The 25,965-nt window shown below is 40.9% G+C and overlaps 1 protein-coding gene across 1 annotated transcript; it reads right to left on the reverse strand.

The window, feature by feature from the left end:
- Positions 1 to 751: 751 nt before the first annotated feature.
- Positions 752 to 25,174, reverse strand: aifm1 (apoptosis inducing factor mitochondria associated 1). Its single transcript, XM_087133471.1, has 17 exons — positions 25,019 to 25,174; positions 23,007 to 23,146; positions 20,744 to 20,927; positions 19,424 to 19,539; positions 18,377 to 18,507; positions 17,576 to 17,666; positions 16,865 to 16,949; positions 16,343 to 16,419; positions 15,823 to 15,931; positions 12,840 to 12,884; positions 11,614 to 11,676; positions 10,895 to 10,989; positions 9,267 to 9,407; positions 8,254 to 8,396; positions 7,720 to 7,873; positions 6,599 to 6,754; positions 752 to 2,357 (listed from the first exon to the last, which is right to left on the reverse strand). Exons 1-17 carry the CDS (start codon positions 25,104 to 25,106, stop codon positions 2,280 to 2,282), a joined length of 1,896 nt encoding a protein of 631 aa, XP_086989597.1. The 5' UTR covers positions 25,107 to 25,174; the 3' UTR covers positions 752 to 2,279.
- Positions 25,175 to 25,965: the final 791 nt, after the last annotated feature.

Below are 25,965 nucleotides of genomic sequence, written 5' to 3' on the forward strand. Positions count from 1 at the left end.
CCATTGGAATCTCCTCCAAAATATCCTCTTGTGCAAGAATTATGTTACTTATGGCTGTGGTACTTGGTAAGCAGTTGGCCGATGCATCTGCAATCTCCAGAACAGTCTCAATGTTTCAATGATAGGAACTACCCTATTTGTAGAAACTTCACTCTCTAGCAGTTTGTGTACACATTTCTGTAGACGTGTTGTATACCTGTTGGCTTCAGTGTCATAACAATAAACTTATTGTGATGATTCTGTCTCCTCCTTTAATACTTGAATTTCATGGCCCATTTTGATTATTTCTTTCGTTAATTTTTCATGTGTCGTCTTGGTTGGCCTCTCTTGAGAGCTGTGTGAATTTCTGTTGTGTTTTCCCTCTTGCTGATCTTTGATTTCAGACAACTGATGTTTCATATTTGTACCCCAAGCACAGTACACTAAAGGGGCCATCTTTTTTGGTTTGTTTGTTCATTTTTTGCCATGTTTATTACCCCCAGCCATAAGCATAAACCATATGGGAGAAGGCATGGGCGTAAATGGGGGGGGGGGTGTATATATCCCCTCCCCACTTTTTAAGGGGGGGTGGTAAATTGAATCATCCCCCACACGCAAATTATCATCCTTTTTGTTCCTTTGCAGTGTCAGCTCTCAAAAGGGGATAGAGAAGACAGTACCCTTTAAATTTTCATGAAAATAAAAATAGAAAAAACGACCTCTTTAATGTTGTGCAGTAGTAATTTACAAGAAAGAGGATGGACAAAGTATAGTAAAAGATTTGAAATTTTTTTATTTGACTGTTCTCACTCAAATTTTAATTTACTTTAGAGGCAAATTGGCAAAGATAAAAACACAATTCTTTTCAACACTAGAGTCTAGTGCTCATTAGAAAACATGACTGTAGCTATCATGGTTGTTTCCCTCAACAGTGTGTGTGATATGTTCTCTTTAAAAACATGTTTACAAACTGACATTTTAACAGCAGTAATCTTCTCAGTGGTGTGACTACCCAAAAGTGAAGTGAATATCCCGATACATGGACTTCTACTCACAACCTGTTCCCTTTGCATTTAGACCTACTTTAACTACATATTTTTGTATTAAGTGATTACAATCAGAGCATTTCACAGTACAGTGTGCCATAAAGCATTTGCGTTGAGGTAACTAAGCTTTTACACTTTACTTTTGACACTCTGCATGTTATCCTGCAGTTCATCATCTATCGTATGTCTCCAAGTGTCATATGACGCCTTAAAGGAGTCTGAGATTATTCGCACCCATCGCAAACTGTAATAACCACAGAGCATGTATGCAAATGAAAGTAGCGTTCAATGTATACAGATGTCAACCAACTGGCCACAGAAAATGGAAATAATTGGCTTCTTCGTGGTAATATGTTTATGGCGCAGTGTACTGTGCATTGCTTCTACTTTGTATAGCACAGAATGACACTGTCAAGGCTTTGCAAGTTCAAGATACAAATGCTCAGGTTTTATTGGAATGCATCAGGTTACCCTGATTAGGTTACCCTTTCAAGTAATACCCAAATAAGCCACCCATTGGTATTTTGTTAGCGAAAGTTTGTGTAATTTGCAAGTGGTTATTACTGCAGGAAATACAAGCACTTTGCTACATGTTTTCAAAAGATGAAAACTTAGTATTTTGATTGCTAGCAAACATTTCCTGTTTGTTTTGTTTCCTGTTGTTATTACTTAAAACTGCAAGATACTTAAAACATGGAAAATAAAGGTTTCAATATTCGTGGATTTTGTTTGAGGAGATGGTTATGTGAAAAGGGTTTGAAATAACTCGGTCTGCATCTCCTTAAATGCAACAGATGAAAAAGAAACAAAATCAAGACATTCAGAATACTTGAAATAAAATGAAGTATGTCTCAAGACATTGGAAAAAATAAACCTTTGTACTTAGTTTGAAGTCTTGGTTTCAGTGGTGTATGTTTTGGTTAATCAATGACTCCTGAACTTTCGGGGGAAATTATCTTGTCACTTGTCCGTAGGAATGTTCTTGTAAAAACAAATTTGTACTGATTTCCCTTACTCTAACATGTTTGATCTATTTCCTGAGGTTGATCCTATTGTCATGCATCACAAACAGATGATATTAAGTGCACTACCTAGAAATGTTATTATCACCACCAAGGAAATTAAGATGCCAAGCATCTTATTTGAGACTGCATCCTACAATTTGCCACACAATTGAATTCCAAAGAATCAATTTCCTCATATTTTACTCCTAAATATATTTAATTCTCTTGTTACTAAAAAAAGGTGGAAGTTTCACTCCTGCACTTCATGAATATTGAATAGTTTAGCTAGGTCACTAAGGTCACTGTACTCCTTCCCTTCCTTGATAACCTGGAAAAGAATCAACAAAATAAAATAAGAGGGAATTAACTATGAGACCACTTGTGTTCAGCATTTGGCTAAATGAAAATGGACCTGTTTTTATCATCTGGAATTTTAAGATTACGCACTTCCAAAAAGACTTTCCAGCTGGGTTTCACACCGGCTGGGAAAACTGGAAAAGTCCCATTTTTATTTCCGTATCCAGAAAATAATGGAATTGGTGAAAATGACAACCCAAGGAAAAAGTCACACATGGAATTTCATGGGAACCAATTCCTTTTAAAATACAGCCCTGAATTAGGTCCCCTGAAAATTCAAAGACAGAATTCATTATATTATTTGCTTGATTTTCCACCTGCCGATAGACCTCTGTACTTATGATGCCACATTTTTTGATATGTGTGCCTTCCTATGGTATGGTCCTGTGCAGGCATGCAAACGTTTCCATGGATCTGCAGATTTCCACATTTTTTAAGAATCAGGCTGTGAAAAAAATTCAGTATTTTTGGCACTTGTTTCAGTTCGTGGCACCCGCGAAAAATACATGGATCACTTTGCTGGCACACCATGTGTTTTGTGTACGTTTATAACAGGATGAAACATTGCAGGATAAAGGCTCCATACCGTGCACATACCATGTACACAAGTGATAAACACGTTGGAAATACATGGTTGGACACATACGGAGGGCTTACATTGATCGATATATCAAACGCTTTCATACACTCGTCAAAATGACCTCAACAAGGAAGAACATCAATGAATCAGAGCAGGGACCAGAGAGTATCAAGACCTTTGATAAAGCCATCAAAAAATGTTTGGAATTGGGACTGGAGTGAATGGACTTCCTCTTTCTTAAACTGTCTGAAAACTTGATTGGCTGGGTATGGCATATGGGCCTCGAGCTGGACCAAGAGAGGGCGCTATTTCCTCAGCAACGGAGGGTACTAACTGCGCTTTGCTGGATATCCAGGTAACAAACAGACTAACTCGCATAGAGAAGCTGAAAACATCTGGGAGTCACAGTAGTCAAAGTAGGGGATATCCAGGTAACAAACAGACTAACTCGCATAGAGAAGCTGAAAACATCTGGGAGTCACAGTAGTCAAAGTAGGGGATATCCAGGTAACAAACAGACTAACTCGCAGAGAGAAGCTGAAAACATCTAGGAGTCACAGTAGTCAAAGTAGGGGATATCCAGGTAACAGACTAACTCGCATAGAGAAGCTGAAAACATCTAGGAGTCACAGTAGTCAAAGTAGGGGATATCCAGGTAACAAACAGACTAACTCGCAGAGAGAAGCTGAAAACATCTAGGAGTCACAGTAGTCAAAGTAGGGGATATCCAGGTAACAAACAGACTAACTCGCATAGAGAAGCTGAAAACATCTAGGAGTCACAGTAGTCAAAGTAGGGGATATCCAGGTAACAAACAGACTAACTCGCATAGAGAAGCTGAAAACATCTAGGAGTCACAGTAGTCAAAGTAGGGGATATCCAGGTAACAAACAGACTAACTCGCATAGAGAAGCTGAAAACATCTAGGAGTCACAGTAGTCAAAGTAGGGGATATCCAGGTAACAAACAGACTAACTCGCATAGAGAAGCTGAAAACATCTGGGAGTCACAGTAGTCAAAGTAGGGGATATCCAGGTAACAAACAGACTAACTCGCATAGAGAAGCTGAAAACATCTAGGAGTCACAGTAGTCAAAGTAGGGGATATCCAGGTAACAAACAGACTAACTCGCAGAGACAAGCTGAAAACATCTAGGAGTCACAGTAGTCAAAGTAGGGGATATCCAGGTAACAAACAGACTAACTCGCATAGAGAAGCTGAAAACATCTAGGAGTCACAGTAGTCAAAGTAGGGGATATCCAGGTAACAAACAGACTAACTCGCAGAGAGAAGCTGAAAACATCTAGGAGTCACAGTAGTCAAAGTAGGGGATATCCAGGTAACAAACAGACTAACTCGCAGAGAGAAGCTGAAAACATCTAGGAGTCACAGTAGTCAAAGTAGGGGATATCCAGGTAACAAACAGACTAACTCGCAGAGAGAAGCTGAAAACATCTAGGAGTCACAGTAGTCAAAGTAGGGGATATCCAGGTAACAAACAGACTAACTCGCATAGAGAAGCTGAAAACATCTGGGAGTCACAGTAGTCAAAGTAGGGGATATCCAGGTAACAAACAGACTAACTCGCATAGAGAAGCTGAAAACATCTAGGAGTCACAGTAGTCAAAGTAGGGGATATCCAGGTAACAAACAGACTAACTCGCAGAGAGAAGCTGAAAACATCTAGGAGTCACAGTAGTCAAAGTAGGGGATATCCAGGTAACAAACAGACTAACTCGCAGAGAGAAGCTGAAAACATCTGGGAGTCACAGTAGTCAAAGTAGGGGATATCCAGGTAACAAACAGACTAACTCGCAGAGAGAAGCTGAAAACATCTAGGAGTCACAGTAGTCAAAGTAGGGGATATCCAGGTAACAAACAGACTAACTCGCATAGAGAAGCTGAAAACATCTAGGAGTCACAGTAGTCAAAGTAGGGGATATCCAGGTAACAAACAGACTAACTCGCAGAGAGAAGCTGAAAACATCTAGGAGTCACAGTAGTCAAAGTAGGGGATATCCAGGTAACAAACAGACTAACTCGCAGAGAGAAGCTGAAAACATCTAGGAGTCACAGTAGTCAAAGTAGGGGATATCCAGGTAACAAACAGACTAACTCGCATAGAGAAGCTGAAAACATCTAGGAGTCACAGTAGTCAAAGTAGGGGATATCCAGGTAACAAACAGACTAACTCGCAGAGAGAAGCTGAAAACATCTAGGAGTCACAGTAGTCAAAGTAGGGGATATCCAGGTAACAAACAGACTAACTCGCATAGAGAAGCTGAAAACATCTAGGAGTCACAGTAGTCAAAGTAGGGGATATCCAGGTAACAAACAGACTAACTCGCATAGAGAAGCTGAAAACATCTAGGAGTCACAGTAGTCAAAGTAGGGGATATCCAGGTAACAAACAGACTAACTCGCATAGAGAAGCTGAAAACATCTAGGAGTCACAGTAGTCAAAGTAGGGGATATCCAGGTAACAAACAGACTAACTCGCAGAGAGAAGCTGAAAACATCTAGGAGTCACAGTAGTCAAAGTAGGGGATATCCAGGTAACAAACAGACTAACTCGCATAGAGAAGCTGAAAACATCTAGGAGTCACAGTAGTCAAAGTAGGGGATATCCAGGTAACAAACAGACTAACTCGCAGAGAGAAGCTGAAAACATCTAGGAGTCACAGTAGTCAAAGTAGGGGATATCCAGGTAACAAACAGACTAACTCGCATAGAGAAGCTGAAAACATCTAGGAGTCACAGTAGTCAAAGTAGGGGATATCCAGGTAACAAACAGACTAACTCGCAGAGAGAAGCTGAAAACATCTAGGAGTCACAGTAGTCAAAGTAGGGGATATCCAGGTAACAAACAGACTAACTCGCAGAGAGAAGCTGAAAACATCTAGGAGTCACAGTAGTCAAAGTAGGGGATATCCAGGTAACAAACAGACTAACTCGCATAGAGAAGCTGAAAACATCTAGGAGTCACAGTAGTCAAAGTAGGGGATATCCAGGTAACAAACAGACTAACTCGCAGAGAGAAGCTGAAAACATCTGGGAGTCACAGTAGTCAAAGTAGGGGATATCCAGGTAACAAACAGACTAACTCGCATAGAGAAGCTGAAAACATCTAGGAGTCACAGTAGTCAAAGTAGGGGATATCCAGGTAACAACCATATATACGTTTTTTCACTTCACAGAATAAACAGTAAAAATTCAAACTTAGGGCATTTGTGAATTTTTATGATGAAAAATATGCCATGTAAAAAGCTTGAAATCTCTCCTTCAGTTTTCAACGCAAGTGGCCAACAACTGCTCAGAATGCACCACAGAGCATCTGAAATTTGAAATATTTCCAGGGCCCTTACTGCAGGTCCCAGACCCCACACTGTTAGGGCTCTGCGCTTGCGGTTTGGTTCAGACATTTTCCTCTTTTTATGACAATTGAAGAGTTGTATGCTGATTGTGTGCCCCCACTTGCTCTGTAGGAAAGTGCACATTTAAACCAAGTGTGGCATCATCAGTATAGAGGCCTATTCCGTCACTGAAATTAACTGGGGTGCCATGAGTACAATTTCCAACACGACATGAAAGTGCAGTTTTCATGAAACTACACACGAGGCTAGACATCTTACCTTCCTAGCAATAGGCATCTTATTGAAGACGTTCCACAGTACCACACCAACCACCATGTTATTTTTGAGGTAGAATACGACACCCTTCCCATAATCCTCGGTTGCTACTGGGGCAACTTTGGCCATGTTGGGGGCAGGTGGTGTTGCAGCTGCAACCTGTGAGCCATAAACAACAGGTGATTCCTCAATTTGTATTTCAACAAATGAAATTGACTCATGAAAAAGATAACTCAACAAATGAAAAAAGTTTGCAAAAGCGTGATTTGTTCAGAAATTGCACTGCATGCCTTGTGTCTGTTACTTGGGCAAAACTTCACAAAGCTGCTTAGAGGACAATGTGGCTGTGTCCACAAGTTGGGGCTGGGGCTACAGTAAGAATAACATGTATACCTATGGAAGCCACTGGCTAGGGGCAATGGGAATTTCCCTTGCATGTGCTATGCCTGAACACAGCCGGTCGAGTTTGACACCAGGTATTTTTTACTCAGCAAATTTTTGAACCATGCATTCAAGAACCGGTCTCATACTTATCAAGCAATTGACACCGCATGGCATTTTGGCTGGTAGCCTGACTATACTGAGCAAATATTTTCCCTGTGTAGAAGTTCCACGAAAATGGCGTCTGCCAAAGGTTGCATTAACTCAAATGATTGAGTGAACACTGCCGCTCAACGGTCCAAAAGGGTAGTTGATCGGTCAAGACATGACATATGGAACGACTTCACCGGCTGACGAGAGCCTTTTGAAGACATCTATGACAACTTGTATCATTTCACAGGGCTGTACAACCTTGACCGTTCTTATCTTTACCAGTCCAAAATCCTTCAAACTCACCTGAACCATTTTACTCATTGAATTAGCACATATATTTCAAATCCTTTGATGTAACCTGTTACAAAATATGGTTACCCCTAAAAACTCTCCACAAATTATTGATGTGATAAACCCAGGCCAAATAGTTGGTCACTTGTGTCTGTTATCACTGCATTCTATATGCTGTTTGGGACGTGAGACAACCTTAAAGGATTTTAGAATGGTTTTTACGTATTACACTGAATTTCAAGTTATAAGTGCTACAGTTAATCAATGATCAATCAATAACATTTTGGTAAATATCTTACACTCTCTGATTCTGATCTGACACTCTCCCCCGTTTCCTCGACTACAGCTTTGGGCGTGTCCTTGGGCGTGGCCTTGGCAAATACACCCACAGTGGGTAAACTGGCATCAACGATCCCGATGGCTTCATAGCCTACCTCAGGTCCCAAATCGCTCCTAAATAGAAAAAAATGAAACGGTTGGCTTATTTTGAATGAATGCAATGTGTACACGTTTTTTACAACAAGGTACAGAAAGTAAAAATGTCTTTGGAAGTTGGAACATCAGTCATACCCCTGTTGATCTGTTTCTTCCCCAGGAGTTGTGTACACAAAATCTTGTAATGTTCTGATATAATCAACCTTCTGCCACTGGAATTACTTTATTTTTTGGAACCTTTACAGTATGTGATTTAAGTTAATGAACTGAGTCACATAGGACACTTGTTAGATAAAATTGTTTGTCAAGAACTGAGACAATTTTGTCACTGCAATTTTTTTTTTTAATTCCACTTCAAAATAATTTACTTTGATAACAATGTATGAGTGAGAACTGACCAGAACATAGACTGGTGCCAGTATGGTTTCTTGCCTCCTGTCATGTTCTCTCCAGCTAATCTGCCGCTGACGACAGCATGGTCATGGTGCTCTACCCTCCGTCTACCCAGCTTGATGTCATAGAAACAGGCAGCATCACCAGCCTACAACAAATCACACAACTCTGTGATCCATGACCTTCATTCTGACACTGCTTGCACATCACTTGTACCATGGCATTTACCAACAGCATCTCAATAATTGTGCAATTAGGTGTATACATTGTGCCTTGGAGCAGTGAATCTATGAACAAGAAAATAAAGGGAAACTACCTGACATGGGTGACAACCCGAACCAAATATGAATATTTAGGTGACTAAGAAATAGACTTCTACTGTAGTTGAACCTAAAACCCCTGGGGCACTGTACTCAAGTTGACCAATGTAGACATCCAGTATCCTAATTTCACAATCAACCACTACGTCAGTGTCTTTATTCATGATGACCAAACCCTCCAACACACTACCCAATCAGAGCACTGATTAGTGCCAAAAGGTACCAGAAACCTGTAGAGTTAAAAGCCCCATAAAAACAACTTCAGAACAGCCCAACTGACTGTCCACTCAGTGTTGTGGGGGGTCAATGTAATGTACTCAATGCAATATACTGGAAATTAGAAATGAATTGGAAAGAAACCTCCTCAGTTTCCCATTACAGTATACGTGATGAATTGAAGTGGTTGTATATTCTTGCAAGTGCACAGAATTCCTACATGCCCAAATGAGGAAAGCTGGTTCCCATCAATTTAACTGCACCACCCTGTGGTGTATGTCACAGCCATGACTAACAAGGTTGAACACATTCATTGTACGTTTCATTGTATGTCACATTTCCATAAATTGAGCATGACAGGCTTAGTTCTAGCCATAAACAAGAACCGGCCTCAAGAGGTTGAGTCACCGATTTAGAGTTTTCAACAGGTACAATTTCACAGTGGAAAAACATGGCTGATGTTTGGTGGCTAAGCTACTTACCACAAAGACATCACTCCTAGCTTCAAGCTCAGCATTGACCCTGTAACCACCCAAATCATCATCAATCTCTAGACCAGACTCCCTAGCAAGGTCTACATTGGGCTGAAGTCCCACAGCTAAGACCACATGGTCTGCTGGTAACTGCACACAAAAGCAGCAACAGAGATCAAATATTACGTAGAAATCAAGATTGGGTAAAAAGTAGTCTCAATATTTCCCAGGTAGCCCCAACCTGATTTAAAATCCAACATAGTAAAAGTGCATATGCAGAGTTTCAATAGAAACAGGGCGTTTATTAACCCTACCCCCAGGCCCTTTTTGCTAGGGACCCTCCTCAATCCTCCAGAATCCTCCAATTTGGGAGCGGGGGGGGTGTAAAAATTGGATTCTCCCTCAATCCTCCGAAATCCTCCAAAATTTCTTGAAAATATTATTTGGAGGTGTGCCTACTGCCTCAATCCTTCGAAATCCTCTGGCAATTCCTGTTATTATGTTGAGGCAGTGCGAATGGCATTCTTCAGCAGTGCGGTTGATTCAAAAGAAATATCGGGCTGAATTTATGCAGGACTGAGCAGGAAGAACACAAGGTCAAACCCATGACCTTTACTCATGGCATCCTTCGCAATCAGCCATACACTTTCGCCATTCACCCTCAATCCCCCAAAATCCTCCAAAACCACCTGAAAGATTTTGGAGGACTGAGGAAGATTAGGGTTAAGTGACAAAAATCCCACAAATAGCAAGAGCATTCTCCAAGTTCTCTAATACTAATATTAAAACAAAATTACACAACTTGCCGAAAAGACAAGCATTTGTTCATGAAGAAAGGAAATATAATTCCTTAACAAATAGGATATCTGTTTGATGCCTGTATGGCAAACAGACACCCATATATATGTGAAATGCATTTTAATCTTTTGCTCAAATGTTCCGAGAACATGATTTTTGACATCTACTCACTCAATGAACCAAACATTATCACAAATGCATGACTGTTCAACCACTTCCTGCCTGGCCATTATATCCATGTTGATTCTGCTGGGCCGGGTAATTTTTCACTTTTTTTCTGTTTTCAAAATTCTTTGAAAATTCATAACTTCATTTACTAGACGTTTACACCCACACGAATGACCGTCTGGTGGCTACTCTAATCTGACAGACAACATCGCCCAAGTATTTCAGCTAGGCCTGCCACCTTGTAAAAAGAGCCCAGACTGTGCAGTGCTATGTAATTTTCTTTTGTTCTTGAAACTGATGTCCTTTCAATAGGGGGCCAGATCAGCCTGCAGCTGTCTTGTATCCCTCATTACAGGAGCGTTTTTTTCCCCGGTGGTAATCCACATGCACTGAATGCTACAAACAGTGGTATAATCTTTCAAAACAATGACCCATTTTCTCCTCTATTGACAACTGAAAAAATGTTGGAAATTCCAAGCAGCACGGTCTTTTGTTCCGAGTACAGTCTTTTGTTACAAGGCAAAGCTCTTTTGTCCGGTTTTGGGCAGCCAGGCATCAGGTAAAAAGAAAACGACCCTGAAACCGAGTCCCCCAGCAGCAAGTGCTTAAGACTTGCAACAATTCTTAGAATGTTAAACACAAACACTGACAGCTACAATTGCTTTGGTTACCTGCTGGCCATCATTCAGCCTCACCACAACCTTCTCTTCTGACTTGTCAAAACCAGCTGACTTCAGGAAAACATTGGGAATAACATTTACGCCCTCTGAAATAACAAAAGGAATATCACAATGACTGAAAATATGTCGTATTGGTCATGTCAGTGCAACTATGCACAGTCTATGAAGTTACATGGTGGCAAATTAAATTCTATCCTCGTCAAAACCAAGTCGAGGATTCTTATTAATATGACTTTGTTTTGCAATATACAGTGAGAGTAAATGAGAATACATCATGTTTTACATACTGGTTTATTGACTGGTACCCAACGACACTGCAACAACATAGCTGACCAACATCGAGAGATATTGTAATTATGATGTGTGGACTGAATGCAAAGCCTAGGGTCTGATTAATTCATAACCCACAACAACTCACCATAAGAAACAGCAGAGTTGAACACAAATCTTCAAAATTCATTTCACTGGTGCATTTTCATGCACAAAATGTTCAAAGGTAAATGATGCAGTGGACACACTTTTGGCCTTCCCCCCATATGTTCTAAGTTTACTGCAAACCATTCCTTAGATTAGGAAATCTGGTTAGTTAAATTTCAAATTGAACTCTATACTTCATGTTCAGATGTTTTAAAAAGGAAGAAAATGTACGAAATTCTGAGATGAAAAATTGAAATATCTGGCGCATTCAATGCACACAATTTGAATCTTACCATTTTTGACTTTCTTTGTAGTCCATTTGCTCAGATATTCAGGTAGCACTCTTCCCATGTTGCCTGTGACAGGAATTGATGAAACTGATTGAGTGAATTCTAAAAACTGATAGGGTGTTTGATGCCTAACAAGACTGACCGATAAAAGGGGGGATTCAGAAGAGGTGCATCTTCAGTCTGAACCCTGAACTCAGAGATTAAGAAGGAATTCCAACGTTAGACAGGCGAGGTAAAGAAGTGGCATCCATCCAACCAGGCACTAGCAATGTAGCTAGTGAAAACAGCCACTTCAATGACCACTCGAGTTGTAAGATATTAATTGATAATGCTGGATGCAACAAAATTAAACAGGTTAAAACCCATTGCATACAGCGCCTCAATCATACGGTCATGGATGAGACCTAAATTCATATTTGGTCCGCTCATCACAATCAGTAGTCGCCATTTTCTGCTGGGCACATACACGAGGATACATTTGCAGGTCAAAACATGGTTTTATACACTCAATGATGCCGCACATAATGTACCAGGTATGGTAAATAGATAGTCCATATAAACAGATGGTCCATGTTGGCTCCCCTCGCCTGTCCACCCTCAAATCATGTTACATTTGTGTATAGCTGCATACAGCAGTCAATGCAAAGGCAATGCTACGACAGCCCCCAACCATTCTACACAGAGCATACAGTGCTAAAGCTACACTAACTACAGAGGTATAAATTCACTTACTATAGAACGCCATGATAGAAATCTCAATACATGTATGCAGGTATCACTAGGTCTAGAATGTAATGCTTAAGGTTAGTACAGCTTTTCTGCATGAGTTTAACAGTACACCATTTCTTCCCCTAACACCCAGGATGCATAGAGAATCATACTGAAATCGGAGGATTTGGGATTGTAAGTGTTAAGGCTATAGGCAGCTACTGAGACATGGCTTCAAATTTGAAGAGGTAAACTGGTGAATACCCCGACAAATCACTCTTCAATTGCTTCTGATTTCATGGATTTTAGAGAAACAAATGACAGGGGCTGAGGTTAAGCACACTTGCTTGAGGAAAAAACACTTGCTCGTGGCTACAGAGTAAAGATATATGCTGATTTCCACTTGAACTAATTTATCATATAGTGAGGGTTTGTTGTTTCTGGCCAAAATTACTAGATACTATGTTAGTTCACTTTTTATACTTGATTAGTTCTTAGAATTACACAGCAAAGGATTTTACCTTTTTCAGGGAAGACTTGGGTGACCTTCAATCCAGTTTCTTTGCCTTGAGAGACAAAGAAAAACCAAGTCAAAACAATGTGCTACTCCTTTATAACAATCACATTATTTAATTGTGGGCAAAACTTTACCTATGATTAACCACTTGCTGCCGGGTGGAATTTAAAGTTGCATGACGTCAAACCAGGAGATTTTCAAGATTTTCCATTTTCAAAATTCTTCAAAAAATCATAACTTCATTTACTGGACGTTTACACCCACACGAATGACTATCTGGTGGCTACTCTAATCTGACAGAAAACATCTATTGACACCCGAGTATTTCAGTCAGGCCTGCCGCCTAGTAAAAAGAGCCCAGATTGTGCAGTGTTACATGAGTTTCTTTTGGCACAGTGCCTGACTGGTGTCTTTTCAATAGGGACCAGATTAGCGTGCAGCGGTATTGTATCCCTAATCACTGGAGTGCTTTTGTCCCTGGTAATCAGCTCGTGCAAAATGCCACCAACAGTGGTATAATCTTTCAAAACAATGACGGATTTCCTCCTCTAATGACAACTGAAAATTTTTAGCAATTCCCAGTAGCTTGGTCTTTTGTTCCAAGTACGGTCTTTTGTGATAAGGGACGGCATCAAAAATACAGAGACCGTTCGCACGCGTACCAACGCCAGGAACGCATTCTTTTGTTCAAGCTTCTCCACTTGGCAGGCGTGAGAAAGGCCCTCCCGTTCCCTTGCGTTCCTCTACAACAAAAGACCTGTCACGGTCTGTGCACACAGCAAGATGTTGTGGCCCCCATGGTGACATAAAACCTATGCGAAGAAAATGTGAAGTCCCCGAAACAAGAATGGTGTTCTTACAACCGTCCATGGATAGGAAATAAAATTCTCAGTGAACGGCGGGGAAAATTAAATGTTGTGTCACTCTTCTGCTTAAGACATTTCTTTTTAATTCTCTGATGTAGAGTGCTTAAACGCTGCATTCCACAAAGTAATACTTTGCTTCTTATCAGCAAAAAGATATACATTGTATAAAGTTTTGAGAGGGGGGTGGTGTGTTTGTTCTGGAGTAGAAAGATCTTTCTAGCCTTTGAGGTTAGCCCATCGCGCCATTATTTATATTCGGTATGTGGAGCCTGCCAATACTGAACTTGAAGAAAAAACATTAAGCGCTTGCAATGTCAGCACTTTTTGCACTAGAATTAGGGGAAGAATTTTGAGCCCTGCTGATCGCATTATGTTTCATTCCAGGTTGTATCCCTCCCTATCAGAGCGCATTATCGCCTTCACAAATTTATTCTACCATTGCAGAGTTCTGTCATTGAGATCTAGGCAAAAACATTTCAGCCCCCAACTGGCTGCTCTTTTTGGAGATGTTTAATCTTTAATTTTAAGGACCTCCAGCAAAAAGAATATTCCTGCCTTTGCACATTTAAAAAACAATCCAAGCATACTTGTGCTTCACAGATTTTAAGGGTCGGAATTTATGTTTAATAGCAACTTTTCAGTCTGCCGTTAACCTTTTTCAACACACACAAATAACTCTGCGACTGCGCAAGTGTATCCTACCAATGGCTGTTTTACTTGGAAAGAATCAACTTAGTAATTGGCTGAGGACGTACCATCGCTGTATCTGCCCCGAAGGGCATCTTCACAGAGAGCCTGCATGACCCAAATACTTAAAAAGATACATTGTGTCTAATGGAACAATAGAGCTGTCAATCTGGGGCTGGGGTGGATTTATTCTAGATTTTTTTTATTTTCCGGATTTGCCGAGACACTTTTTTATTTTTCACTTGCTCAACCGCCCAGTTATTTTATTCGGAGTACCCAACTCTCGGCATTTCTCCAAGGTTTTTTTTCTGTACCAAGGCTCTTTTTTATTTCGAGGACCAAACCCGCCAAAAATATTAATTCTTCCCTCCCCGGTATTTATTTTTTTATTCAAACTTAGACCAGGTCTAGTTTTAAAATTTTTCCTGGCACCTCTGCTTTTTTTATTCGGAGCAACCAACCCGCCAAGAATATTAATTCTTCCCTCCACAGCATTTCTTTTCTATCAAAACCTTGACCACTTGTGGTTTTTATTTTTTCCCGGAACCGCTGCATGTTTTTTCGGATCATCCATCCTAACCCATCAAATATGTTCATTTTTTTCCTCTTCGGCATTTATTTTCTATCCACACCTTGACCACTTGAGCTTTTTATTTTTTTCCGGCACTGCTGCATTTTTTTTCGGAGCATCTATCCCAACCCATCAAATATATAAATTCTTTCCTCTTTGGCGTTTTTCTGTCCAAACCAAGACGACGCGTGGTTTTTATTTTTTCCTGTACCTGTTCACATTTTTTCTTATTCCAAGCACCCAACCCATCAAAATATATTTCATTGCTCCTCGACTTTTTTTTAATCAAAACTTTGACCGGGGTGGTATTTTATTAAGAATGTATAAAATGTGGGAAGTCAGTACATCAAAGGGACAACATGAGCGTTTTCTAAGAGGAAGGAAAAAAATCTTATCGGACCAAACACTGTTGACACTTATTTAGCCAAGACTCAAGAACAGCTTGTATGCCTGTTCTTCGCATCTTTGTTGTGACGCTGCTGTTCTCGCACGCACAGGAACGGCCAATTAACATAACAATACTCTCTGAATCACACAAGCATGTGAAGGGGCAGGAACGCATTCCGAAGTGGGAAGGCGTGCAGAACGGAAGGGAACGCGTGCGGACGCGTGCAAACGGTCTCTGTATTTTTGATCCCGTCCCTAAGGCCTAGCTCTTTTGTCCGGTTTCAGGCTCCCCAGTTTTGTGTATCAAGCCAATGTGCCCGAAACCCGGCTACCCAGCAACGTATGGCTAACAAGTAAGGCTAGCAGTTTAAGTTTATTTTCCAAAAAGTATGCCTTTAAAAATTATTATTTTAGCACCAAAAGCCAAACTGATGAAGCTCAGCAGCTTTAAGGTAGATGCATTGTGGGTAACCTACCCCTTCTTCCCAGGGCACAGGCAAGCTCACTCCCAAGGAATCCACCCCCAATGATAACGATGCTCTTTGCCTCCTGGCTGATTTCATCTAACTTCTGGAAATCTTTTATCTGAAAAGCAAACAGATACACATCTTGAGAGTCACGTGGGTGGGTGTGAGTGTGTAAACGCCTTCAATCGTGGACCTATAACAATAGGGGACAATAGGGTCCATGGTTGCCAAAGAGTCCGCGGTTGGAAAACATGTACAAAACATATGGGAGGTCTTCTGAAAAAGTTGGAGTATGAACAAAAGAGGAACAATAGGGAGTCCACGATTGAAGGCGTTTACACACTTGTGTGTGTGTGTGAGTGGCTGAGCCAAGTAATCCAGATCTGCTCTTTATGGCATGACTACAATCTATCCTCTGAACACAACAAGAACTGAGGACCCTCACATGTCCTCCTCATACAAAATGAATACAGACAATTGTTAGCTAGCTTTCAAGGATATTCTAACCAGAAATGTTTTCAGCACTTACATTTCTGAAGAGTGTGGTTCTCTTCTTAACCTCTTCTCCAGCCTTCCTGAAGGCAGGTAGATTCCTTGGGGTTCCACCTACAAATAATTAAAATTGCCAAAAATATCAGCAACATATTGTAGATAATTAGAATCACTCAGACATGTCAGCTGTATACTTTTCAATGTTACAAATACATGTACAAGTCATACATAACTGACAAAAGATGCATGAACATTTTTTTCTAAATATAAAAATCTGGCCAAACATAATGCAATGTATTAAAAATTGGCAGAGCCACATTTGAATAAAAGGACTTTAAAGGAATCCTGAAAGGCATAAATCAGTAAGAACCCCCAATAACCTCCATTTTAATCAAATGCCAAACTGAGTGATACATCAAAATAAAGACCTTAGTTTGCTTAAATATATGTTTAAACAATTATTGAACAAATTTTCAGACCCATTCTATGGGATCCAGTCACAAATGAGACACAGTTGTAACACTAATTATCAACCAATCCGAGACAATTTCTTATTAACCTGTTGCTAGAAGGCACTTGTCATATTTCACCACTTTTCCATCATCGAGTATGACGGCCTTCTTGTGTACATCTAAAGATACAACCTGTTACAGGACAAAAAATATAACAGATGGTTTTATGAATAGAGCATGCCATTTTGCTTATAGGGCTAGGAGTTGATAAAGTTTATACTATTTTATCTGCCTCTTAGGGTTAAATTTTTAACATCAACAATTTTCAAAAAACATGTCAGTGTTTGAAATGTCCATAGTTGTAAATAATATTAAACATTTTTGCCAAATACTTCCAGAAACCTCTAAACTCTTCCAATTAGCAGGAACACAGTGAGATTTCAACATCAGATTTTTTTAGGGGGGTTGATTGAAGAGCTATTTTTAGTAAATCTTACAAAAAGTACAGCATCCTAAGTGAAACAAGCACAGTCACTAATAGTCCACCATGTAAATGGTATCATGTACACAGCAACAATCTGTTTGAGGGATTAGTCAGCTGTTTTGACCCACCAGCCAAAACAGATGGTGTTTTTGTTACAATTTTTTATTTCTTTTTTTCTCCTTTTGTGTTCAGATTCCCATACGATGATACGTTTTTCCCTCGACAACCCACTTTGGGCTGTGCAACAAGCGATCCCTAAACAACTTAAAAACAAAAACTGTGGTAAATAAATCAAATAAATGAAAAAAATATCCACATGGAAGAAATAGCTCACCTTGTGTCCCTTAAAGATGGCTACACCGCCGTTCTCTCTCTCAGAAAGTTCTGTTGGATCACAGTAGAAGGAATCTGGCTCAAACAGGATGCTAAACAAATACAAAATGTTGGACAGGTTTGGTAAATCCATCTTTAAAAAATCAATGAGAAGTCAATTTTTACGAGAAAAAGTGATGCTCTGTTTGAAAACAAAATTCGGCAAGGTCTTTTGAAAATTAATCTTAAACCTATTAAAAGCAATAAGACGTGACAGGTGTACCAATCTGGGCAACCTTGTCAACACTGAGATGTCAATAGTAGCAGCAGAAACTACCATTGCTAAGGCACTGGAAAATGAAAACTCTATCTCTCTGGCCAGCTGTACTGTTTTGGTCCTACTGGAGTTAACAGGATGAAGTTCTAGAGACGGTGGGCCTTAGAATGGTTGACATTACCTTTTTGCCCTGCCCAACGTGTATTATAACACTGTATATTCAGTGTATGCTCCTGAAGGCTTGTGAAAAAAACGGAAGCGTACTTGGGTGGGACTCGGACCCACGACCTCCTGCTTACAAGGGCAGACATCTTAACCACTCGACCACTGAGCTTGCTTGACTAGAACCAGCCAGCCAACACTGGCAAGCTCAGTGGTCGGGTGGTTAAGACATCTGCACTAGTAAGCAGGAGGTCGTGGGTTCGAGTCCCACCAGAGTACACTTATGGTTTTTTCACAAGCCTTCGGGGGCATACACTGAATATATAGTGTTATAATATACGTCGGGTAGGGCAACCCCCCCCCCAAAAAAATTAATGTCTTTACCTTCTTTCCTTGCCATTCCACTGAGTGAATTTAAGGCTGGCTATAGACTCTCTGTCCTTACTAAACCAAAATTCCTTGGACAGCGGCGGTCTCATATATGGGTTGAATTCTTCCTGTCCTATCACTAGCACCTTCAGTCAAGCACAGCAACAACACAATATGTAAATAGAATCATCTTTAACAGACTGTCTACTGGACCATGTCTACATTACTTGGCAATGGCTGGAAATAACACATGAATTATTAGGAATTTGCTATAGAATTGTGTGTACTGCCTGCCACAGTCAAGATATTTGGTCATGGTCTTAATACATTTCTTGGTTCTACGCATGGAATCTGGGAGTTCACTCAAACAAATTTAGAGCACTCTAATGGTGCATTTACTTAAGCCTATGTGCTGATATCAAGCTTTACAAATGAGCAGCACAGAAACATTGAGTTTGCATTTCATTTACATTTCATCTGAATGCGCACAAAAATGAACAATGTATGCCACATACTGGTACGAATACTTGTGGTAAAAAAGCAAGTATAAAGCACAGAAAATGACATTTGAATACCTACCCTTAACAAAACCTGCAGTCTCCTATACAGGTCTATATGCACACAAGGCTTCTGGACCCCATGCAGTCTGACTCGTATGTGTGTGGGAGAAATGAATATGCCCGCTGATTTGCTTGTATCATGGATTGGCTATACATGACCAGTTTTCAGCTAAATGTGCACAAACACTTGTCACCTTCACAGGGTGTACACACTATGAACATCTAACAAAAGAAGCACCGTACAATAACAATGGACGCTCAGTGTTGGTGCACTGTGTTTCTTTTGTTAGATGTTTGTAGTGACAGTGCAAACAGAAAAGGTGCTCCAGTGTTCTGCAACCTGTCACCTTTATGGGGGGGATATGCACAGATGCAATATACTCCATGTGCTGCTAGGTTTGCAATGAACACACAATTAACGTGCCATATGTATCGCAATCAAAATGCAGGCCTGTACTGCAGTGCTACATCCATTTTATTTGTATTTTATGCATTCCATTACCTTCGCTTTGGGATCCTTTGATCTGATCGCTCTGAATGCTGCAAATGCAGCAGTACCTGCTCCAACTATGACATAGGGGACATGCTCTGGAAAGACAGCACCTGCTGCTGTTGTACCTGAAGGAATACAAAAGAATCCATACATTCCAAGTAATCTTGTAACAGCTTCATAATGCCCTCCGGTGATTTGACCCATATGTATTCATGTGATCCTGGCATAATAATAACGTTGGCTGGCCCTTAGTCACAATAAAAGAGCAAAAGCCAACCGGCTTAATGTTCAGGCTGGGGCAAGGTAGACAGGGGTCGACATTAAGCTTTTTTGCGCAGCTCCTGGCCTTTCAAATTTCAGGAGTTTGGGGGAGCTGTTTCACTGAACCCGGGAGCTATTTTAGGTAAAGTCACAGTAGGCCAAAAAATAACGGTTCTGCTTGCGATTACGTGCCTCTCAAAAATAGGGTCAGAAAGTTGCAAATTTGTTGGGGGGGGGTCAATTTTCCTGTGCTAATTGAGTGGCATGAATAGGGACGAAAGCTTCTAAAATTTTTCTCAAAAACTGATAATAACCTGTACTAATCCTTGTAAAAATTTCTATTGTAGAAAATTCACAACAATTACGGACAATTCACACAATGCTAGTCCGTCAATCACGACGGAAAACTGGCCAAAGATGTCTGTGTACCGCTTAGTATGCATGCATGATGCATCCAAATGGCAGGTGACAAACTTCGTGCCGTGGCTGCTTAATGTCCACCCCTAGGTAGATGATATGAAGTACTTCTTGTACCTGAGTCTGTTTGCTCTACTGCCTGTTCAGCGCCGGTGCGCCTGCTTAATGTCCACCCCTAGGTAGATGATATGAAGTACTTCTTGTACCTGAGTCTGTTTGCTCTACTGCCTGTTCAGCGCCGGTGCGCCTGCTTAATGTCCACCCCTAGGTAGATGATATGAAGTACTTCTTGTACCTGAGTCTGTTTGCTCTACTGCCTGTTCAGCGCCGGTGCGCCTGCTTAATGTCCACCCCTAGGTAGATGATATGAAGTACTTCTTGTACCTGAGTCTGTTTGCTCTACTGCCTGTTCAGCGCCGGTGCGCCTGCTTAATGTCCACCCCTAGGTAGATGATATGAAGTACTTCTTGTACCTGAGTCTGTTTGCTCTACTGCCTGTTCAGCGCCGGTGCGCCTGCTTAATGTCCACCCCTAGGCAGATGATATGAAGTACTTCTTGTACCTGAGTCTGTTTGCTCTACTGCCTGTTCAGCGCCGGTGCGCCTGCTTAATGTCCACCCCTAGGTAGATGATATGAAGTACTTCTTGTACCTGAGTCTGTTTGCTCTATTGCCTGTTCAGTAGCTGAGCTCTCCGCTGCCACCTTCTCCTCTACAGCAGTAGTGCTTACAGCCTCAACATTTGCTACTATGGTTGTTGGCTTTGTGGTAGATGCCTTCATAGCAGATTCCCGATCAGGCTGAAGGCCCAGTGTGATCAAATCATTCTTGTATATCTGCAATGACACAAAGGTACATACACAGCGTAACAAGAGTACCCCTGTAATTGCGTCAGGACGTGATGTGATGGTGCACTATTCTGTTGAATATACATTTTATACAGCAAAACAAATGGGCAACGAACAGATTGGTTTTCTGCATGTGAATGACAGATGTAGATTTGATACTAAGCAATGATTTCTTTGGAGCAAGACACTGTAATTATGTGCTTGTCCTCCGACCTTCCTACTAGACATGGGGGTGGAGAGTTCCAACCTCCCTACTTGGCATGGGGGATGGAGGGTTCCAACCTCCCTACTTGGCATGGGGGATGGGGAGTTCCAACCTCCCTACTTGGCATGGGGGATGGGGAGTTCCAACCTCCCTCCTTGGCATGGGGGATGGAGGGTTCCAACCTCCCTACTTGGCATGGGGGATGGGGAGTTCCAACCTCCCTACTTGGCATGGGGGATGGGGAGTTCCAACCTCCCTACTTGGCATGGGGGATGGGGAGTTCCAACCTCCCTACTTGGCATGGGGGATGGGGAGTTCCAACCTCCCTACTTGGCATGGGGGATGGGGAGTTCCAACCTCCCTACTTGGCATGGGGGAGGGGGAGGTCCAACCTCCCTACTTGGCATGGGGGATGGAGGGTTCCAACCTCCCTACTTGGCATGGGGGATGGAGGGTTCCAACCTCCCTACTTGGCATGGGGGATGGGGAGTTCCAACCTCCCTACTTGGCATGGGGGATGGAGGGTTCCAACCTCCCTACTTGGCATGGGGGATGGGGAGTTCCAACCTCCCTACTTGGCATGGGGGATGGGGAGTTCCAACCTCCCTACTTGGCATGGGGGATGGGGAGTTCCAACCTCCCTACTTGGCATGGGGGATGGAGGGTTCCAACCTCCCTACTTGGCATGGGGGATGGGGAGTTCCAACCTCCCTACTTGGCATGGGGGATGGGGAGTTCCAACCTCCCTACTTGGCATGGGGGATGGAGGGTTCCAACCTCCCTACTTGGCATGGGGGATGGAGGGTTCCAACCTCCCTACTTGGCATGGGGGATGGAGGGTTCCAACCTCCCTACTTGGCATGGGGGATGGGGAGTTCCAACCTCCCTATCTGGCACGGGTAGTGGGGAATTACTTGTCTAAGGAACTGGTTGGCATGGTCAGGTATTGATAATTCTGCCGTCAGAAACTCATGCAATCCACATATGTGATCTACAAGTAGGCACCAATCCAAATGGTAACTACATGTATCTGGGCATTGCAATAAGCCTTTTGCAAATTAAATTTGAATAAAATCTGGTACACTGAGTTATCTGATTGCACATAAACATAACAATTTGGATTCCTCAGACTAAAGACACTGTTGCTATACCTCATGATTCAGGGCAACCTTTTGCACAGTGACTACCATCTCTGGAATGGACTGGTTCCTTTGTGCCCTTCTTTTCCATTGAAAACAGTGTATTGTTGCCAGGCATCTCTTAACTGAGCAAAAGCTTGCCCCAATTCATTCAGTCCCTCAATTAATCTATGAACAATGTAGATTCCTAAAAACCTGCTGGAAGGTTGTCTCTCTCCTGCACGTATGCAAAGCACTGATTTTGTCCACATAATTCCATTACCAGTCAACAGGTCTTGTCAATCATTGGCTATTAAAAAAGCAACAAATGCCTGCCTTTTTAGCACTGTTCATGCCTAGGGATATTTATGTTTGATGAAACTTGAGATCTGACTTTGGACAAATTCTAAATTGCTTTGTAGAGAAGTTCTTCTCTAATTTAGCAAACTGTGTTAATAATTTGAAGTTCACCAAGAACAGTCAAAAGATGTCACTTTTACAAAAATAAATAAAAACATCCACCAAACTCTTTTCACAGGAGTAAACTAAACTAAACTTATTCATAATTTACGAGATGAATCTAAATTTAACTATAAAGAAGCCTTTTTTTAAATTTCATTTACAAACTTTTAGTATGTGGTATATTTTATAGGGTTCTGCAATTTCTACACTGAAATAAAAGCCACTAATTACAAGGACAATCCATACCCTGAGGTGACAGCTACTCGGACAATGGTAACTTACATAAACTGAGACCCCAATCAATCCTACGACACTTCCAATTATCAGCACAGTGCCGTAATTTCCGACTCCTTCCACTGGCTCTGTGGCCATCAACCTCCTTGGGGTGAGTCTGGTAGGTTTACTGGGTACCACAAGAAACACTGGAAAGAAAGGGATAAAAAGGTCATCAGTGGTGGTTACATATTGAAGTGAATCGGTGAATCTGCCAGAACTAAAGTTGAGATGATCACAATCCGCAACTGTAGTGCTGCAGTTGGGCTAACCCAACTCCAGTTGGTGAAGTTCAAATAAAATGTCCCAACTTCCTCCATTCCTCATGTCGTTCACAACTGGCAGAATTTACCAGAAGTACTTGGTCTCATGGTCTGAAAACTTCTTTTAAACTGATGTCCAGAGCTATAGGTACCTCAAAGGTTACTCTAACAGGAAAAATGTAACTGAGAAGAGTTTGCATCAATGGATCATTTACTGCAAATCTCAATTAAAACATGTAGTACTACCATAATTACAACCCCACATAAACAATAGCTCCAAGTCACATGGAGTAGAGACTTGAGCAAGGAAAAATGTAGAAATACTGAAACGTACCAAAAAGTTGCAACAAGTTACATGAATTGATTACCTGGGTGAATACTGCCGATTAACAGCTTATTGGCGATGTAAAACTCAAAATTTCCAACAAGCAGATTGTGATATATTAATTACCAGTGTTACTTACCGCAATAGAGGGGCTGCATGGGGCGCCCTCACAGAGGACAGGTCTTTGCTCCTGTATGATATTTTTGAGCAGACCCTATACTGTTGACAGTATAGGGTCTAAATAAATCTAACAAATGTCCTCTGCGAGGGCGCTCCATGCAGACCCCCTATACACTGTATCTAGGAACTGAGTAGGCCTATGAGTCACCATAATTCAGGCACTGAGTACTTTGATCTAAATTTATTCTTAAATAAACTAAAATTTTTATGGCTTCATTTTCAGTATTTAAAAGTTTGACCAAAATTCTACATGGAATAATATGAATAACATCAGATGTCAACGAAGCAACAGGAACGTCATCTGCAAATGAGTTGGATCGGCTGTAGTAAAAACTACGTCACCATAATTCGCACACATACGTTGCAAACATGACTTAACAGGGTATCAGTAATGCCTTACTTCTGAAAATCTGCCAGTTAATGTCTCTTAAATGAGGAATCATTTTTTGCATTAAGTACTTTGGTTTAGTGATACAGTTTTAGGAAAAAACACTTTTATTTGCAATCACTTGTCTTCCCATCACTTTCTCTTTTTCATTCTCCTATATTTAATTTTTTTTTCAATTTGATTTGAAGTTACAGTAAGACATGAATTTATCTTTCATATAAATCATAATTAGCTTAAATATGAGTTATTTATCTGGAAATTTTGACAAAACTTCTCTTTTTAAGTGTATTTCTGAAAAAAAATAACAATATACAGTGCCACTGAATCTGTGCCCGTCGTCGCTAACGGGAATCTAAAAATATAAATTGCACAGTACTTTTTTCAGGCTCCTTGTTTTGATAACGCCCTCAATATTTGGCAAAAGTTGATCGAAGTCTTCATTAGTGCTTGTATCAGACGTCCAACATCGATCATGAATGAACAGCGATCATTTATCCATTTTACTGGTTCATTTTTGTATTTAGTCTGTAAAGTAATTTAGTAAACCTTTTTGCTCAGCCTTTATTGACATTTTTCACGAATTTTCCTGAAAAAGGTTTATTCGCACATAGCTGCAAAAAGAACAACGTCAAAGTGACGATCGATCATCAACAGCAATTAACATCCAGTGCATATTTTGGTAAAGAGTTTCACGATGAGAAAGTTGGATGCGCGAATATTTGTATGCGCAAATTTCAAACTGGCATGACGGGCATGATGGACATGCATGACGCGTCGGAGATAGATAGAGAGCAGGACTCGTCTGGGAAATGGATATGATAAGCAAGGAATTAACCTTCTTCCATCCTTAAAAACACACACTTACCATTACTCAACTCTTTTTTCTTCGCTAAGGATACAAAATTTCTCCTTAGAGGCGCAAAGCCCTGGAAAAGCGATCTACACTTGTACATGATTTTCACCAATGGGCCAACGTGCTGATAAATTCACGCGTTGTCGACGAAAGCCTCCTAAAACGCCGGTAGTCTGTAATCCTGTTAACATCCTGTACGTTTTATTTAGCACTGATAAGGAAACAAGACTGCTATCTGCCACTGCTGGGCCTCTGCCCACGTGATTTACTGCCCTCTGTTGGTCATTATTATATTAATTAGGATATGTTTCAATAAAACTTTTATTGAGGAAACTGCCCCCTAAAATGAGTGGTCATAGTGAACACAATCTTACTTTGCCTCAACTATTAAACATTCAAGGAAAGAAGCTTGTGGATATTTCTATTTTTGGATAAGAAATGATAGCTCTATCCCATTCAGAGACGCTCTCTCTTATAGATTGATTCGGGGAACAAACTTTGTGATTTCGAAAAAAAAACCGCATGTTTATTCGAGGGTGTGTCATTGTGGGATTTATTTCTATGTGAGTCTCGGGAGGGTAGAAATAAAAGGAAGAAATTAAGATAATGTAGACAAGGAGACCAGCTGCATCCGACTTTGTTGTCTAGAGCTGGGTCTATGGCTTCACGCAATTGGAAATAAGCGGAGACACTGAGAAAATAGACCAAGCCGTCAGAAAATCGACACAGCCTGCGGTGCGGCTCGCTAGCGTACTGCGCGAAATGGGACTCGTCGTCATTGGGCGTGGGAAGGACAGAAACTGCAAGATCCTAATTGAAAGTGAATATTAAAATTTCCATTTTCCAATGTGATCTAAGTAAAATTATCACACACTGCTAAAAAATACTATCCACTTTAAAACTTCCCCTAAGAATGCAAATGACAGAACTTTTTACGGGGAACCGTCCCCCACTGTATT

The sequence above is a fragment of the Acanthaster planci genome, linkage group LG02 (genome assembly GCF_054643075.1).
Source record: "Acanthaster planci isolate LZ-2023a linkage group LG02, COTS_SCS, whole genome shotgun sequence".
Classification (NCBI taxonomy): domain Eukaryota; kingdom Metazoa; phylum Echinodermata; class Asteroidea; order Valvatida; family Acanthasteridae; genus Acanthaster; species Acanthaster planci.

Excerpts from the sequence above, each read along its gene's own strand:
- aifm1 (XM_087133471.1), bottom strand. The coding sequence starts at position 25,106 with ATGTACAAGTGTAGATCGCTTTTCCAGGGCTTTGCGCCTCTAAGGAGA. Across the intron at positions 19,540-20,743 it reads AATAGAGCAAACAGACTCAG|GTACAACAGCAGCAGGTGCT; the intron begins GTACAAGAAGTA and ends GTATTCCTTCAG. Across the intron at positions 12,885-15,822 it reads CTGTGCCCTGGGAAGAAGGG|GCAAAGAAACTGGATTGAAG; the intron begins GTAGGTTACCCA and ends TTGTCTCTCAAG.